The 18,178-nt window shown below is 35.9% G+C and overlaps 1 protein-coding gene across 1 annotated transcript; it reads left to right on the top strand.

Annotated features, from left to right (window-relative positions):
• Nucleotides 1-264: 264 nt before the first annotated feature.
• Nucleotides 265-17,795, top strand: LOC117109334 (3'-5' exoribonuclease 1-like). The gene is made up of 6 exons (XM_033251625.1): nt 265-358; nt 4,139-4,273; nt 5,003-5,086; nt 5,595-5,713; nt 6,351-6,523; nt 16,100-17,795. Exons 2-6 carry the CDS (start codon nt 4,139-4,141, stop codon nt 16,249-16,251), a joined length of 663 nt encoding a protein of 220 aa, XP_033107516.1. The 5' UTR covers nt 265-358; the 3' UTR covers nt 16,252-17,795.
• Nucleotides 17,796-18,178: the final 383 nt, after the last annotated feature.

The following is an 18,178-nucleotide window of genomic DNA, read 5'->3' as shown; positions in this document are numbered from 1 at the left end:
CTTAACATCAAATTTTTTTTGTGTAGGCCTATATATTTTTTTTTTTTTGTCTGTTTATCTGAACAAATTTTTTAAATATAAACACACTTACATTAAATATCAAATCTTGAATATTCTTAAGCCAAGCCATTCAAGATGACATGTAATTGTGTTTGTGAATGGCGCCACAACTCAATGTTTTGTTTATTTATGCAGCATTTCTTTTATGTTCACTGTTATTTATGTCAACACATTTATTTATGTTAATCGGTTGAATGCTATTGAACGATCTCTGGGAATTTCCAAATTTCATATTGAAGGAAGTCAGTCAGTACTTTCCATACAACACGGTAGCACGTACTTAATTGTCCGTTACAAGGTAATCTATATATTATATGCTTATACGTATTTATTTAGACAAATCGGTTTGATAACGAGCAGAAGCTTTTTTTTAATGTCATTGTAGGCCTATGCTTATCCACATTTGGAACTACAGCGTTAAATTTAGGCTACGCTAGTTGTTTATTTTAGTGTTCCCTTACACTAGAAGTAGCACCAGGAGTACAACAACATCTAACCCATCTCCTTTCTCCGGTCGTGGAGAGCTTATCCGTTAGGGAAAGGTTGCCAAGGAAGAATGTCTTATTAAGTCTTAAGTCATGGATGTGACTGAGCTGATAGCATAACAGCATTTCCTGTTCATTATTTAACAAAATGTTTCATTAGAGCAAATAGAAACATGACTGTTCTGAACAAATAGGCACCAAAATTAACTCTCTACCACCAGTGGTTGCGGAGATACGACGACCCTATAGCTATGACCTTTGACCCTGACCTTTTGACCTTTCGCCACATTTTGAAAATGTGTTACCAAGCCAAAAATGATTCTTGGACCACCCTAAACCAATTTCTGACGTAAAATTCTCTGGACCTCAAAGTGCATACAAAACCTGGTGTGGCTACTAGGGTAAGTCTGGACCGTTTGAAAATTTCCGTAGGGGTGTAGCGTAGGGCTAAGCCAATCCCGCCAACACGAAAGCGTGGACTAAGGGAAGAGAGATCTCAACATTTGTTCACTTTACACTATACTATGTGTACTGTTAATTATGTGTTCAAATACAAGTTTTAACAAAAGATTATTGACTGTGAAAATTGAATTTTGTTAATATTTTAACCCCATAACGAAAATGAAACAAACCAGTGTTTTTAATTGGTCGATCCAACCTACTTGTACAGCGGGGTTGATTTGATCTCAGTTCGCTGCTTTCGTGATAGCTGGACTAGCAAAGGATAAAAAGTGGCAAAAACGTTTCCATATGTGAATTCTTGGATCTGCCACCGCAACGCAGCAAAAGAAAAAAAAACAATCTTACGCAAAATATCATTTACATAATGTGACATCCATATATTATATCGACATTTGAAACTTGTGATCCTAGTTTGAGTCCGGTATAATAGTTTTAACCGGAATTGTAAAGCAAATATGAAACTAATATAAATAATATATAAAATAATATTAATAATGGTTAGTCTCTTATTTATTCTTATATCCTAAATGGTATTTTACATTCATCATAAACAGACAGTGAATATTGTTTGTGTCTATTGCCCCAGGTTGCTGTAAATACTTAGCTATCGTCTAACTTGTAAGTTTCGAAAGTAAATCCGGTTTATTTATTTGTGGCAGGAACAGACAGAATCAATCGTTTGTCGATTTTTTCATAATGTTAAAATATGAAAAACAGAGTCTTATCTTCATAATAACAAACACTTTATAAAAAACCGACTTTTAGTTACGAATTGAAGGAGTATGTACGTGAGAAAGTTACTGGAAGAAGTTATCGACAAAACTAGCATGTAAAGTTTAGCGATCGCTTCTTTTAAATAATCTGATAAGTATCAGTTTCGGTGACAAAGAGTCATGATAGTCATGATGACGTCACCAAATCTGATTGAAAGGATTCTGATCAGATGATTGATGATGACTGGTGCTACACCAGTAGAGAAGTCTATCAGCATTTTATTTGTCACCGAAATTGATTATTTAGGTAGAACCAGTTGTTTTGCGAACGGGCTAAATAATACCCTAGCAAATGAGAAGTTATGATTGTGCCATAGTAATGCAATTTTGGACAAAAAATGAACTGTATATTTTTCTAATATTCTGCAACATTGTCTTCTTTAATTAATTATAGTCTAAAATTTGACAAGAATATTGTATTTTAGAATATTTTAGAATATAGTTTTTAATAGCAAACATCACACCGCCCTTTCTAATAACAAGAGGAAATGTAATCGAGAGGAGGAATGTTAAAGTGGTTCATTATGCCCGTACAATTATCTATTGCAATAGTACTTTGAAAAAAAAGCAGTAATTTCTTTTAAAATATAAAATACACACCGAGGGTTGGCCTAGCCTAGGCCTGAAGCCTAGCTAGTAGTAGCCACCGCCCTAGCTAGTAAGTCTAGCCTGGCCTAGTTTCTTGCTGAAACAACATCTAAACCTTTTCTTCATTTTCCAATTCATCGTGCAAATGATCGAAGTCAGTGTCGAGAAAACCTTCACAGTTTTCGATGCGGCCACCATTTTTTTAGTACAGTAATGATGCTAGGTTTGTTTATGCCACACAGAGAGCACACCGCAGTCGTCATGGACCTTTCAGGTTTGCTTACAACTAAAAAACGCATTGTAATTGGCATAATAAGGAGCTATTGTCCAATAGAATGGGAGTTTAACAATGCTTCACAATGATAGTAAACATGCGCCACTTCCTTTTACATAATATGGCGACCTGCACGGCGTTGAATAAATGAGTTTTACGGTTAAAACGGACCGAGTTGATAATTCTAAATAAAGATGGCCTCATAAAATGTCATTTCTTGGAGGAATGCTGAAAAATACAAACATAGACTGATACTTAAGGACGTTTATTCAATAAAATGGATATCGATTTCTTTCCATTTTTATCGTGTTTTTGTATATGCCTATATCTCCATTCAGGGTTTACCGACAAACAACTGATTGCCCCTGTCACATTTACTTATTTATTTATTACCAATTCGACACAAAGATGAATATCACAATGAATGAAATTGCTGGGAGAGTGTCTAGATAGCTAGTTAGAACAAGACCTAGACAAGGCCCAACCCAAATGGTAATCCCCTCAAATGATAACAATCTAAAAATACATACATGAAAAATAATTAAAAACAATACAAAAAGCATGAATTAAAAACAAAATTAGCAGAGAAGGCTCCCAGTTTTCAATAAAGGATAAGGTAGCAAAATCGTTTAACAGAAAAATACGTAAAATCAGTACGAGCACTTGGAGGAAGAGTGTTCCACAATCTAGCTGCCACAATTAAAACCAATTTTTGAAAAGTATTAGTTCTAGCTGGGACACTCCTTCATTTAGATTGATCTTTGGGATTTACTAAAAAAAGTAAAGGATAAGCCACCCTTGTACGGCAATTGGAGGAGAAATATTTAGCAGCAAGTACAACACGGCTAACATTTCTTCGATTAAATAATCGCGGTCATAAAATTTCCAACAACTACGTACAAATGCAATTCTTGTAACAGCTTTTTTTTTTTTTTTTTGTTCAATATTATTGATAAGATAAAGCTGGTGAGGAAATCAAACGGAACAACAGTATTATATAATTGGTGAAACAATAGCTTTATACAGATTAAGAAAAACAATATGGTTTTGAACAGCATAATTCCGAGAAGTCGAAAAGCCCTGGTGCAGGTTAAAACGTTAAAGAAATGATAAATCTGAAGAGAGGGTTATACCAAGAAAAGGTGTCTCATGAACCACAACAATAGAAGAATTTGAAATTTGATAATGATCTAAACCAAAAGGGACCAAAGTACGCCTTGTACTCAATTAAGGTACGGTACATTCGCAATAAATTCGAATTTGGAGAAATCGAATTACTGTATGTAAGAATTGAGAGGCGTTTGGCAAATTTTGGTAGTGATCCAATGTAAATGCAGCTATAGACGCATTTAATTGACATGAAAAAAGTCTTTTTTTTTGGAGGGTGAGGCGGGGGGGGGGGCTTTGGTACATCCGAATTTTGTCTCTGGACATCCTATACACATGCGCTCTTATAAAAAAAAAATTTTCTTATTCAGTTTTATTTGTCTTTTCAGATGGCTAGCAGAGGTAACTCGAAATATTACCTTGTGTGTGACCTGGAGGCGACATGTGTCTACCCTCGACAACAGGACTGGGAACCAGAAATCATCGAAATTGGTGCCGTTTTGCTGGATAAGCAACTCAAAGAAGTAAATTGTTATCATGCAAAATGCTAATGTTAAACTTATAGTAGTTGTATTAATTGTACAAGTACTGTAGTACGGTACCGTAGTTAAATTAACAATTAAACAATATAGTATATAAATTCTGTAAATTAATTAATAACATGCTTTCTTTTTTCTATTGATGGAAGTATGGATTAGCAGGAGTTACGTGATTTTGTAAAATGTCTTATTTTCTCAAATTCAAAATATAGTTTGCTTTGTGCATACATATTTTTGTAATGCAATAATATCATCAATATCATCATCATCACCATTATCATCATCATTATCAACCTTATCATCATGGTTACGATTCTTTGTAAAGGTTAAGATCTCAGAAGTGCTTTAATCACGCTGAAGAGACAAATTTTTATCTGAATGTAGTCTAAACAAATTACATAACCCATGTTTAACAGCCAGTGCAGTAAATATTAAGTAAAATGTAATTATATAATAATAATAATAATAATAATAATAATAATAATAATAATAATAATAATAATAATACTAAGCTTTTGTACTAAATAGTTTATTAGTGGGTTTTTTTTTTAGCACTAATCAAAAATTACAATGTCTGAAGGAAAAAAGGAAAACAGTTTTTATTCAATTAATTTTTGGGGGATTTTAATATATAACATTTATATACAAACAAGTAATATATTTGTATCTCAGTAATATGTAACCATTATGATTTATGGATTTATATATTTTTAGATCAGTGAATTTCAAGAGTATGTTTGTCCAAATGTAAATGGAATATTGACGCGATACTGTCTTGATCTTACAAAAATAACGCAGGTAATCATGTAGGTTTATCATTAAAACAACCTATATGGTAACAGTATTGATTATTTTTTTTCGTAAGCTTGCTATACCTCTCTAATGTCTATTTCGAAATAATCGAAAGACACGGGTGCCCTCTCTTATATTATATACCGGTACTTGAATTTCAGTCCTCTGTCTCATACACTGGAAGAGCAGCATATAGATTGAGCCGGGTACCAAATGCACTCTATTCACTTCTTTTTTCCCCACAGTTTCTTAATTCCACATTCCCCTTTTCCATAGTTCATTTTTTTTCTCTCATTCCTACTCAAACGTCTCTTCTTTCTTCCCGGATTCTTTTCTTCCAAAATCCCTTTTTTTCAAACCTCTCTTTTTACTATTCCCTTCTCTGCTTCCATATAACTGTATAAGTATAAATGGCCTGTTCATATTGTTACTGCTATGAGCTATAGAAAGTTTGTTATAACTACTTCATATCTTCATAGCTATTTATAAAAATATTGTTTTATCATGTAAACAGAGAGATGTTGACAGAGCAGATCCATTCAAAGATGTGTACGGACGGATGGTGAAATGGATGAAAGAAAACGGATTAAATCTTCAGCCAGGAAGTCAAAACTTTACTTTCATTACTGACGGGTATTTTGTTCTCTAAATTCAATATTGATTTGTCACAGTAGCAAGGACGATGACTAAAGTGGAGTTGAATAGCTTGGTGGTTAAGTTGCCCTCCAATCCCAAGGTTCTGGGTTCGAATCCTGTTAGATTCCAGGATATTTTTTTCAAAACAAATCACTCCATAAGCATCGTTATGGAGTTTCAATCATGTATTGTAGAGCATCATCATGTGTATATGGTTGTCTTATGAAGTGATTGGCCAATGTCAAAAAAGGAAGCCAATAATTCGCTATTGATAATCTTTGGTTGTGGGCCTAAGGGAATAAAATAAATATATAAAAATAAAACTTTGTGCAAACTATGTGACGATGTTGTTGGTTGTACTATGGTGATTGGATTATGGTGTCCATGATTACAAAGTTGATGTCGAAGATGACATTTATAAAGCACCTGTTAAAGCTTTTAATAATAGAATTAATAGCTATATAATATAAAACAGACAAGGCCTGTAAGATATCTTGTGCCACTTAATAAAGTAAATAATTCAGTGGCGTCTTTAACTATTTAAGTAGCCAGTTAATTATACACAATTACTAGATATCATTAGAAGTATAATCGACTCGAATGAAGTTACCATGTTTTATTTTTATTTTTCTAGTATCTTCGACTGTAACCAGTACATACGAAATCAGTGCAAACTCTCCAAGATAGAGTTTCCAAAATGGGCGAAAAACTTCGGCAACATAAAAAAGCACTTCACCTCCGTTCTACCACATATGCGGAAGAGTGATGGGAGGTCGAACAGCATCACTGAAATGATGGAAAAGCTAAGTATGAACAAACAGTTACTTTCTTTTTCTGTCTACTTTTTAAAGGTTTATTTATCTAATAGAACTCTTTCTGTCCAGACTATCAAATTTTATTTGACAAAAACATGTGACAATGTCTAAATATGGTCATGACATCACATCAATACCATGTATAGGCACATCATGACCATGGCCATACAACAGTTTTTTGTCAAAACAATTTGATAATCTGGACAGAACTTAACCCTCTTTGACACAAAATTGTTTGACCGGTCGATTTGATGTGGTTATGCTTCTCTCTTTTGGAAAGACAGTTCTTGTAGGCTATCTAACTATCCAATTTAAACATATAAGTGGTTTCAAGTAGCTCATTATCATCATCATTATTAATATTATTATAATCAGGAGGTATTAATTTTTGTATTATCACCATCATTATCAGGAGGGTTGCCAAAGTGCGAGCCAGCGAGTCAGCGAGTCATCTACCGAGGCATGCAATTCATGCGAGCCATGAATGTAATTCTTGCGGGACGTGTACCAACTGTGCGAGTCATGCGAGGCACACAAAAGTCTTCGCTAAAAACACTTGTGCAATTTATAAAACAATTACAATAATGATAATTACTTTTAACATATTTTTTGACTACGACTATGTAATAGGCTATGTAGTATTTCACTCACACTGCCCATTCGCCCCATGCATGGAGGGAGGACCTTATTTCTTTTTCACAAAAATAAACATAACTAGCAAAGACAACTAAAAAACATGAAACCAAACACAATTAAAAGATTTAAGGGCATAATTTAAAATGCATAAAAGACTAATGATAATTAATTTATGGGCTAACATCCTGTCTGTGATCTATCATGTTTTAAATAACAATTAATAATTTCAAATATTTCTTCAAATAAATGCCCTGCTTTGAACAAACGCCCCTTGAATAACCCCCCCCCCCTAAAAAAATAAAGGCCATTAGGAGTAAACGCTTAGGGCGTTTACATTTTCTTCGAACTGTCTCTAGTAATTATGGACGGATGAAATGAAAGCAACATCATTTTCAACATTGAATTAATCATCAATGTTTTACCCTAGTGGAATTAAATACTGGCTCCTCAAAAACCACCTGAACAATAATTATGCCCCTGGGTGCTGGGTATATTATAATTATTGTATTACTGTTATATAATTTTTTCTTAATTATCTGACTGTAAATGCCAAATAATATAAAAACAAAGGTATGATTAGCAATCAAATTATAACAATTAATGCATCCAGGGTGTGGTGAAATGATGGGAGAGGAGGATGGAGCTATGTGTGGCAAATTTGTAGGGAGTCTGTACAGTAGTTCTGTGGTCAGGGCCGACAACAGAGGAAACTGTAACAGGGCAAGGGTGGGAGTGGGCCCTCAGTTAGGAGCGCGACGCGTGAGAAAGATTGCGCCGAGGTGCAAACATTTTTTTGAGGGGGGCCTTGTCAATCTGGTGGGGCCCATTATTAGGGGACCCATGCCATTATTGAGGGCCCATGATAGTAATTAATATTTTTTTTTTAAATATGGGAAAAAATGCTATCTGCAATTTATATAGGCCCCTGGTAAGCTTCGGCCCCGGGGATCTTTCCCTTGTCCACCCTCCTGGTGGCCGGTTGTGGTTATGGTAATCCACAAAATATAGAATAACCCATACTATTTTAGTATTTTATTCATATATTTAGTCCCCTATTTATTTATTTATTAATCTATCATGATATGTCTAAGAACAATAACATAAATTGTTATCGAACGTGATTTAACATGCCATAGTTACCAACCTGAAAGATTTGAAATGCGTGAGTGACTATACCAGTTGGCTGGGGGGGATCCAAGCGGCAAGGGAACCACCCCCTCCCCCACCCCGCCTGGTGGCCGGTTGTGGTTATGGTAATCCACAAAAGTATAGAATAACCCATACTATTTTAGTATTCTATTCAAGCGGCAGGGGAACAACCTCCCACCCCTCCTGGTGGCCGGTTGTGGTTATGATAATCCTCAAAAGTATAGAATAACCCATATATTTTAGTATTCTATTCATTTATTAGGCCCCTATTTATTTATTAATCTATCATGACATGTCTAAGAATAATAACATCAATTGTTATCGAACGTGATTTAACATGCCATAGTTACCAACCTGAGAGATTTGTAATGCGTGAGTGACTATACCAGTTGGCTGCGGGTGTGGGATCCAAGCGGCAGGGGAACCACCTCCCCCCCCCCCACTACGCCGCCGCTCCGACGATCTTAGCATTTTTAAGCTGTTTTAAAACTATTTCAGAGAGTGTTTGTTGATAATTCAGGTACATAAGCAAAAATATTATTAATAAAGCCAATTTGAGTTTCAATGTAGGCCTATTGAGCACGTACCCGAACTATGTAGACCTACACAAACATTTCATTACTGATCAATTTTTAGTAACTCGTTAGTGAAATAAGTAGGGCCTTCAAGGAAATACTGTACTCTCTCATGACTCAAGTTACTGCATCCCCGTTTTTATAGTTTTAATACAACCGATTTCTTCTACCTTTAAATACATTTTCCCCTGATAAGATAGTATAATACATACTCCAAGTATCGAAATGCACTCCATCGTGTCGGGATTCAATATTTTGACATTAATTATGTCATCATCAGGAATGATGGTTATTGGCTAGAATAGTATTCGGTACGTTAACACATCAGGTCGGGTAAATAATCACTCCTATGCCTGAGGCAAACTCACATCTTAATAGCATTTGTAGTAACTTCCATCTGGCTAGATAATCTGGAGGTCGTGTGTTCGATTCCCACACGAACCATTTAAAAAAAGATTTTCTATTGGCTTTGGGGAAATCTAATTTTAATATTTTTATAACCTTTTTTTTAACATAATTTTCAAAAATAAATCGGACTTAAAACAATATCCATTCATAATAATTATTTTGAATATTTAATAAGAACATTTCATTTCCCTAAGCAAACTCATACCTTAATAGCATTTGTTGTGGTTTTCATTTCGCTAGATAACCAGGAGGTCGTGGTTTCGATTCCAACCGAATCATTTTTTTAATTTTTTTTTTTATTTTATTAATGGCTAGTATTTGGGGACTTACTGAGAATTCGGTACGATTAAACGTCAGGTAGGGCAAATAATCACTCCTATGATATTTCCTGACGTCGCAAACTCACATCTTAATTTGTAGTGGTTTTTATCTGGCTAGATAACCTGGAGATCGTGGGTTCGATTCCCACCCCAACCAGGGGGTCATTCCTGTAATATTTCCTGAGGCAAATTCACATCTTAATAGCATTTTTAGTAATTTCCATCTGGCTAGATAATCTGGAGGTCGTGTGATCGATTCCCACATGAACCATTTTTAAAAATAATTTTTCTATTGGCTTGTAATTGGGGATATCTAATTTGAATATTTTTATAATATATTTTGTAACATGATTTTAAAAAATAAATCGGACTTAAAACAATATTTATTCTTACTAATTATTTTGAATATTTAATAAGAACATAACATATTTATTAATAACATTTATTTTAAATAAATGATAATCTAATCTAATTTGAATATTTTCAATTCCTGATGATGACATAATTAATGTCGAAATATTTAATCCCGACACGATGGCGTGCATTTCGATACTTGGAGTATGTATTATACTATGTTATCTGAGATTAATCAGTGGACCTTTCGGTTTTTTCCCCTGAATTTGTGATAAGTCGTTATCACGCATAGACTTGTGTTAAATACGTGACAAATTTAGGATCACGCATGTGTTTCTGCAAAATGCGTGTTTCATCCAAAATCACTTTGAAATGCGGGACCGTCCCGCACGATGCGAGACGGTTGGTAACTATGACATGCAGGTGAGTACGATTCGTCTTTCAGAATTGAACCTCCCCGAACCCCCCCCCCCCCCCTTCGTCGGTTTCCCTCTCTTCTTGTTGGCTTCGATGTTGGCTAGGGTCATTGCGACTCGTAATATTAGACTCAGCTAGGGATATGATCGGGCCGGGTTGATTTAAGTCACTTTTTGATTGAAGGAAATGGTTTGATTTTAGTATTAGGCTACTCGATGAAAAGATCATGTGAACATCATAATTTATAATTATTTAAATACAGTATTGTCATTGTCAGTTTTACGGATCCAAAAGACATGCGAAGCGCTTTTGTGCCGCATCCATACCTTTTTTTAAATATTATAATTAATGAAATGTATAATATAATATATATTAATGTACTTCACTAGCGAAGGAAAAACCTGGATACCGTCAACGTCGTCGTCGTCCACCTGCAACCAATCACAATGCTTCAATTATACCATTACTACCGCGGTAAAATATTCCCCTAGAAATTTACGAATGTAATTAACTGTTTATGTAATAATAAATAGATAAATACAATAGTACGTGTTAATAAAAATAATTACAGACAAAATTAAAAATGTAGGCCTATGGCTCGCATGAATTGCACATGACTCGCACGACTCGCTGGCTCGCACTTTGTCACGACCCATCACTCAGCAACTACAGCATGCCACCGAAATTTAATTGTAAATTTGAGGGCCCTCGCCTAGCCTTATCATCTGACAGGGCATCTGACTTCAAGGTATGGCAGCAGCAGTGGGAAGCGTACAAGTCAGTGACCCGCCTAGATAAAGAAATGCCAGATTTCCAGGTAAACGTGCTAAAAATGTGCATGTCCATAGAAACATTGAAAATCGTTATGAACCTTGGACTGACAGCAGCTGACCTAAAAGAAACGGATAGAATAATTCGAGCCATGGAGCATGCAATATGTTCAAGGCCAAATAAATGAATCCGTAGAACGTAAACGATTCAGGGCTAGAACCCAAGGACCTGACGAGGACTTCGACGATTTCTTAGTCTCCTTCAGAGACATAGTCAGTGACTGTAATTTTTGAAACGCCGATTGTGAAAAAAAGGCAATAAGGGACCAAATCCTGGAGGAATTGTTTGACCCAACTATCACTGAACAACCTTTATCAATAAACGATCTATCACTTGATAAGACTATTGAAAAAGGTTGACTTATACTTCTCAGATGACGTCAACGTGCCTCTACTCTCTTGGTCAGCTTCCAGATCACTGGGCTTCCTTCCGTCGACTTAACCTGAGTCAGTTGTCTCCGTAGAACAACAAATCACACTAGTGCCAGTACCCAGATCAGTCAAACAAGCTAGGCCAGTTCCGGCACCTAGACTGACTATCGAGGCCTTGCGCAAAGAGTTCCCATCAGCACTTGACAGTAAAATTCAATCGATGTCTGGTGAAGTGTTCATCGTCAAACTAGCCGACAACACTACGCCGTTTTGTGTTAGCACCCACGCAAAATTCCATTTGCTTACACACATAAACTGAAAAATGAACTCACACTACTTGAGACACAAGGTATCATAAAGAAAACCACTGACACTCTGATTGGTGTGAACCTATTGTGGTCACACCGAAGAAAGACACGAACAAGATTCGTATGTGTGTTGACCCCTCTCGACTTAACAAGAGTGCCCAACGTGAATACTATCCGCACACGACTGCACAGGATGCTGTCGCCGATATAGCTGGATCACAAGCAGAATACTTCACAGTTATCGATGCTGTAAATGGTTATCACCAATGTCCCCTGGCTGAATCCAGTCAAGTACTCACGACATTTATTACGCCATTCGGCAAATACAAATATCTACGTGCACCGTATGGCATATCGTCCATATCTGACCACTACAATAGACGAATGGACGAGACATTTGCAGGACTTACAAACCATCGCAGAATCGTAGATGATATGATCATATTTACCAAAACCAGAGCTGAGCATGCCCGAGGAGTGAGAGAATACCTTGCCAGATGCCAATAAAAGGGCGTCACACTGTCATTGGACAAGATTCAGCTTTGCAAACCTGTTGTAGAATTCGCTGGATTCACATTGTCAGCAAAAGGATATTCTATTGGTCCTCGAACCACTGAGAAAATCAGGCAGTTCTCCACTCATAGTTAAATAACTGACTTAAGGTCATTCGCTGGGTTGGTGAATCAACTTGGATCTTCCATGGGTAAGATCACACAACTCATGAAAACATTACGTCCACTTCTTTCCGAAAAGAATGAGTTCGTGTGGAACAGTGACCATGATGCTGCATTTCAGCGTGCTAAATCTGAACTATCAAAGGCACTAACAATGGCATATTTCGATCTAACCAAACCTACACGACTGAAGTAGAATTGGTATTGGATAAGTTTTGATGCAGTTACAGAGTGATGGCACATGGAAAACCGTACAGGCAGGCTCGAGACACCTGAGTGACACTGAAACACGTTATGCTGTCATAGAATTAGAAATGCTTGGAGTAGCATGGGCAGCTCAAATGTGTTATAAATTTCTGAAAGGCCTACCCAAGTTTGAAATATTGACTGATCATCATCCATTAGTACCCATCCTCAACACGCACAGACTAGATGAGATCATGAATTGGCCGGGCAACATATTGTAAATGGAGATCATGTGGACGAAGCTCCGACCATATCCGCTATACGTTCTGTCGCCGACAGTCCCGATGATGACGAAGCAAGGTTGTTCCAAGTTTGGAAATCTTCCAACAATGACAACAAAGAGTAACAAGAATTAAAACGCTTGATCATCAATGGATTCCCTGAATCGAAGAAAGACCTCCCAGATCATTTGAAAAAACACTGGTGCGTCCATCCAGACTTGTCTGTTGATCATGACCTAATTGTATTACTGTCGACTACTCATCCCAACGTCATTGCCAACTATGTTGCAAAAACTCCACCATGGTCACCCAGGAATTCGTCGCGCTCAAGACCGGGCAGCGATTTTTTCCCGTACGAAACATTTGCATGAAACTTCACTCGGGCCACCTCGGATTGACTCGACTCGAGTTCGATACGAGGAACAGGAGCAGACACTTCGCAATGTCGTGACGCTCGAGTTTTACTTTTATGGCTCTTTCTATGTTTACCTACGGTAGGCCTATGAAATCTTACGGATTTATGGGACGTCTGTAACTAACTGTGACCTTCTTGTATGTTATTAAATGTTAGTATAATATTTACAACAACAACAGCTAGTACCCCCTTTATAAAGTGTAGATAGGACGTACACCAAAGGCTGACAGAAAGAAGATAAAATACAGGCCTAAAGCAGGATGAGTTAAGTCCTACCTACCATAGGCCCTCCCTACTAGGCCTAAGTCTCTAGGCTAGGGTCCAAGGCTGACACCAACAGTCACGCTTCACATGACGTTGATTGAAATTTTGAAAAAAAGGGGAAAAATTGAAGCATGAAATAAAAAATAGAGTGCATAAGAGAAATATTATTAAATAATACCGTAATAAATAAAATATACCATTCCGGCGTTATTGAACTTTGGCCAAACTATCCTTGTAATGTAATTAATGTTAAATAATAACAATAATAATAATAATAATAATCATTTCAGCATTATTACCTTGGCCTAAGCCTTGTAATCAATAACCTATTTACTAGGCCTACAATTAATAACTAGCCAAGGGAATATCTTTTGTGCTATTTCCCCTTAAACGTCGTTTTTTTAAACGTTCTCTAATTTCTCCATTGCCTAAGTTCCTAAGGTAGGTTTTAATAACATAATAATTAATAATAATAATGAATAATAATAATAATAATAATAATAATAATAATAATAATAATAATAATAATAATAATAGGCCTAATAATAATAATAAATATAATCATTTCGGCATTAATTAACTTGGTCTAGCCTTGTAATCAAGAACCTGCAGATACACCATATAACTAGGCTTATGCCATTTTGGCAGGTCTTTGGCATCCAGTATTTAGATCTGCCTATTCTCAGCTCTTCTCTTAATTTGAAAATAACTGTCACCCTCTGTTTCATTTGATAAAGAAACGCGCTATTCCTTCCTCTTTGTGCTTTCCCCTGAAAGCGTATATTTTTAGTAGTTAGTAGGCCTAGGTAAATATACAAAACCCAGATCTAACTAAAAAAAAATAAATAAAATTGTCACAGTATTTAACTCAAGTTCAAATAACACTTTCCATTACTCGTGCAGCTCACATTACATGTCATTTTAAACTACGCATTAGTATTAGCATGGTAACATATTTTTTTAAAATCAGACAGCGACGCTCTCAGAAGTTGTTTTGCATTTTGTACGTTAAGCTGTTGATGACCTTTTGACCTCCTGAATTCTGCAATATGAGATTTTCGGCCCGAGTCGATTCAGTCGAGACGGCCCGAGTGGAGTTTCATGTAAATGTTTCGTACGGGAAAAAAAATCGCGACCGGGCACGCATGATTGTCTATTGGCCAGGAATTGACACCGATATTGAGGCATGCATCAATGATTGTCAGTTCTGTCAAGATCATCTTCCAATGAACTCAAAGGAACCATGGATCCAAAAATTGAAGCCAAGCAGGCCATTGCAAGAGATTGCTGCAGACTTTGCACAAATCAACGGACAAAACTACTTAATATTAGTGTGCTGCCTCACTGATTGGCCCACCGTCATTGCTATGGGCAAGGACACAACGTCCCATGCAACTATCTCAAAGCTAAGAGAAGTCTTCATGAATACTGGTGTATACTCAACGTTTTCTGGTGTGATGGAGGATCACAATATTATACGTCGTCTTTTTTAAGGAGTTTGCACGAAACTGGCAAATAAACATCCATTACAGTTCGCCGTATCATCAGCAATCAAACGGAAAGTCGGAAGCAACAGTGAAATCCATGAAGAAGATCTCACGAGAGAGACGTACACCTGATAGCGACCTACTCGCTAAAGCACTGCTTTACTACAAAAACACCCCATCTAGAAAGGATTTACTTTCTCCGGCAGTGAAGTTATTCGGTACGCCGATACAAGATACTCTTCCTGCTCATCATCTTTCATTTAAGTCTCAATACTTAAAGACCATCAACGACACAGAGATCTTGCAAGGGGGAAAATATATGAAAAGGATTACTTCGACATACACACAAAGCAGTTAGCTGAAATCAAAGCTGGAAACAACATCAGCATTTACAATCACATCACTAAACGACTTGACATCTATGGACAAGTGGTGGAAATTGGTCCGAACAGAAGATACCTCATACGAACCCAAGGCGGTCGGATTCTCGTACGTAAACGACGGTATATTAGGAAGCGTACTCCCTGGTCAATCGCCAGTGAGATATAAGGACTTTGTATAGAATGAACTTTGAGTATTATATGATGTTTTATTGTTTGAAGATCATTCATAAAGTTTAAAGATCTTGGGGAAGGTGTAGGGCTACTATGTTACTTACCACTTAAGTAAGTGGTATACCGCCCTATAGGCCTAAGTTGCCTAGCGACCGGTTAGGTCGGGGTGAGAGGGGAGTTCACGAGAGATCGTTGTTTTTGTTTAATAAAGTTGCTCTTTTTATGATAGTGGTGAGCTGTGATTTATTCATATTCTGAGTATCATACAATTATTATTCATTTGAATATTATTTTCATAATTGTTTTACTATTATTAAAATAATCATCATAATTTTCAGAACTTCCGGTGGAAGGTCAGTTGCATCGAGCCTTAGATGACGCAAAACTAGTGGTGAAGATAATGGAAGGTCTTCGTGAGTGTCGGCCTGGTTTTGATTTTACATTCAACGAAACAATAAAGCCGTTCTGGAGAATGAAATTCTTCGACTAACCCTATAATAATATATATAATATTAGAGCTTTCGATATGAGCGACGACGTGACTTTAGAACAGATTTACTCATCCGTGACCGTCCTACGTTTTACGCACAACGTATTGTTTGGGCCAAGTTGCGACTTAGAATCCAGACGACAACAACAACAACTCAACTTCTTAGTGACGCCATTATGTTGCAAGTCCTACCGTCGTCGCGTAATCAAAAGCTTTAATGTACACCTCAACTTCCAGTCACTCTTAGATACGAACGTTCGAAATGGTGATGTGATATCTTAATATTAGTTTGGCAAAATTAAGCAAATATACGTTTTAGAGTTATCCATTATATTATAGCCTGTTTTTAGATTTTTCTGGAGGTATTTGACTCATCCACGGTATTGTATGAAGTTTAAACTGTAATGAGTCCTTGTATACTTGTTTCATTATAGGTTTTATTATTACATATGATGTTTCATTTTAAAAATGTTATTGATTGGAATTTTTTTTAAATATTAAACGTTTCGCAGCATTCAACTTCCAGTCACTCTTAGATACGAACGTGCGAAATGGTGATGTGATATCGTAATATTAGTTTGCCAAAATTAAGCAAATATACGTTTTAGAGTTTTCCATTATATTATAGCCTGTTTTAAGATTTTTCTGGAGGTATTTGACTCATCCCCGGTATTGTATGAAGTTTAAACTGTAATGAGTCCTTGTATACTTGTTTCATTATAGGTTTTATTATTACATATGATGTTTCATTTTAAAAATGTTATTGATTGGAATTTTTTTTAAATATTAAACGTTTCGCAGCATTCAACTTCCAGTCACTCTTAGATACGAACGTGCGAAATGGTGATGTGATATCGTAATATTAGTTTGCCAAAATTAAGCAAATATACGTTTTAGAGTTATCCATTATATTATAGCCTGTTTTTAGATTTTTCTGGAGGTATTTGACTCATCCCCGGTATTGTATGAAGTTTAAACTGTAATGAGTCCTTGTATACTTGTTTCATTATAGGTTTTATTATTACATATGATGTTTCATTTTAAAATGTTATTGATTGGAATTTTTTTTAAATATTAAACGTTTCGCAGCATTTTTTCCCCTTTGATATTGTTACTATAATAATATTTATATTAAAAGCCAAAATAGAAACTTTCAAACAGTCGATTTTTTGTTGACGTTCCGAAAACATATGCCTAATTTGTTTCCTCCAATTATGTTTCATAAGAAAGTATAATACATACTCCAAGTATTGAAATGCACGCCATCGTTTTGGGATATAATGTACCGAAATTAATTATGTCATCAGCGGGAATGACATAATCTAATCACCATCGTCAATTATGTCATCATCAGGATTCCTGATGATGATATATTTAATGTCGAAATGTTGAGTCACAACACGATGGCGTGCATGTCAATACTTGGAGTATGTGCAGGTATTATACTTTCTTATCTGAGATTAATCATTGGACCTTTCAGTTTATGTGTAGGTATAGTTTATAGTATGTACGTAATATATAAATATATAAATTACGATCGCAAAGACGGTCCATAAGGCTATCTTTTTGTTCACAAGTATTCCGGGTAACAATCAAGCAGAGACAATCAACTCAGAAGCAGTAACAGCTACCGACTAGACGCTACATTATAGCTGGCCATGCCTAGTTGACGCTTTGAACCGAGCAATCAATAAATCAATCAATCAATTTATTTATCAACCGACCAACTAATTAATCAATCAACCAATCCATCAACCATCAGGTATTTGTAGACCAATATCAATGGTATACCATTTTCAATGGCCAATGATGTTTCTTAAAGTGCACATTATTATATATATATATATATATACTGTCTTTTATACACATCTAGATGTGTATAAGAGACAGTATATATATATATATATATAATTATATATAAATATAT

Source organism: Anneissia japonica, unplaced genomic scaffold (genome assembly GCF_011630105.1).
Source record: "Anneissia japonica isolate Jap-2015-1 unplaced genomic scaffold, ASM1163010v1 scaffold26_len2425191_cov177, whole genome shotgun sequence".
Classification (NCBI taxonomy): domain Eukaryota; kingdom Metazoa; phylum Echinodermata; class Crinoidea; order Comatulida; family Comatulidae; genus Anneissia; species Anneissia japonica.
This window is presented reverse-complemented; position numbering and strand designations above follow the sequence as displayed.

What these genes read in the sequence shown, in the direction of transcription:
- LOC117109334 (XM_033251625.1), top strand. Translation starts at nt 4,139, where the DNA reads ATGGCTAGCAGAGGTAACTCGAAATATTACCTTGTGTGTGACCTGGAG. An exon ending in ATCTTACAAAAATAACGCAG is followed by an intron (nt 5,087 to 5,594) that starts GTAATCATGTAG and finishes TCATGTAAACAG; the next exon opens with AGAGATGTTGACAGAGCAGA. An exon ending in TGAAATGATGGAAAAGCTAA is followed by an intron (nt 6,524 to 16,099) that starts GTATGAACAAAC and finishes CATAATTTTCAG; the next exon opens with AACTTCCGGTGGAAGGTCAG.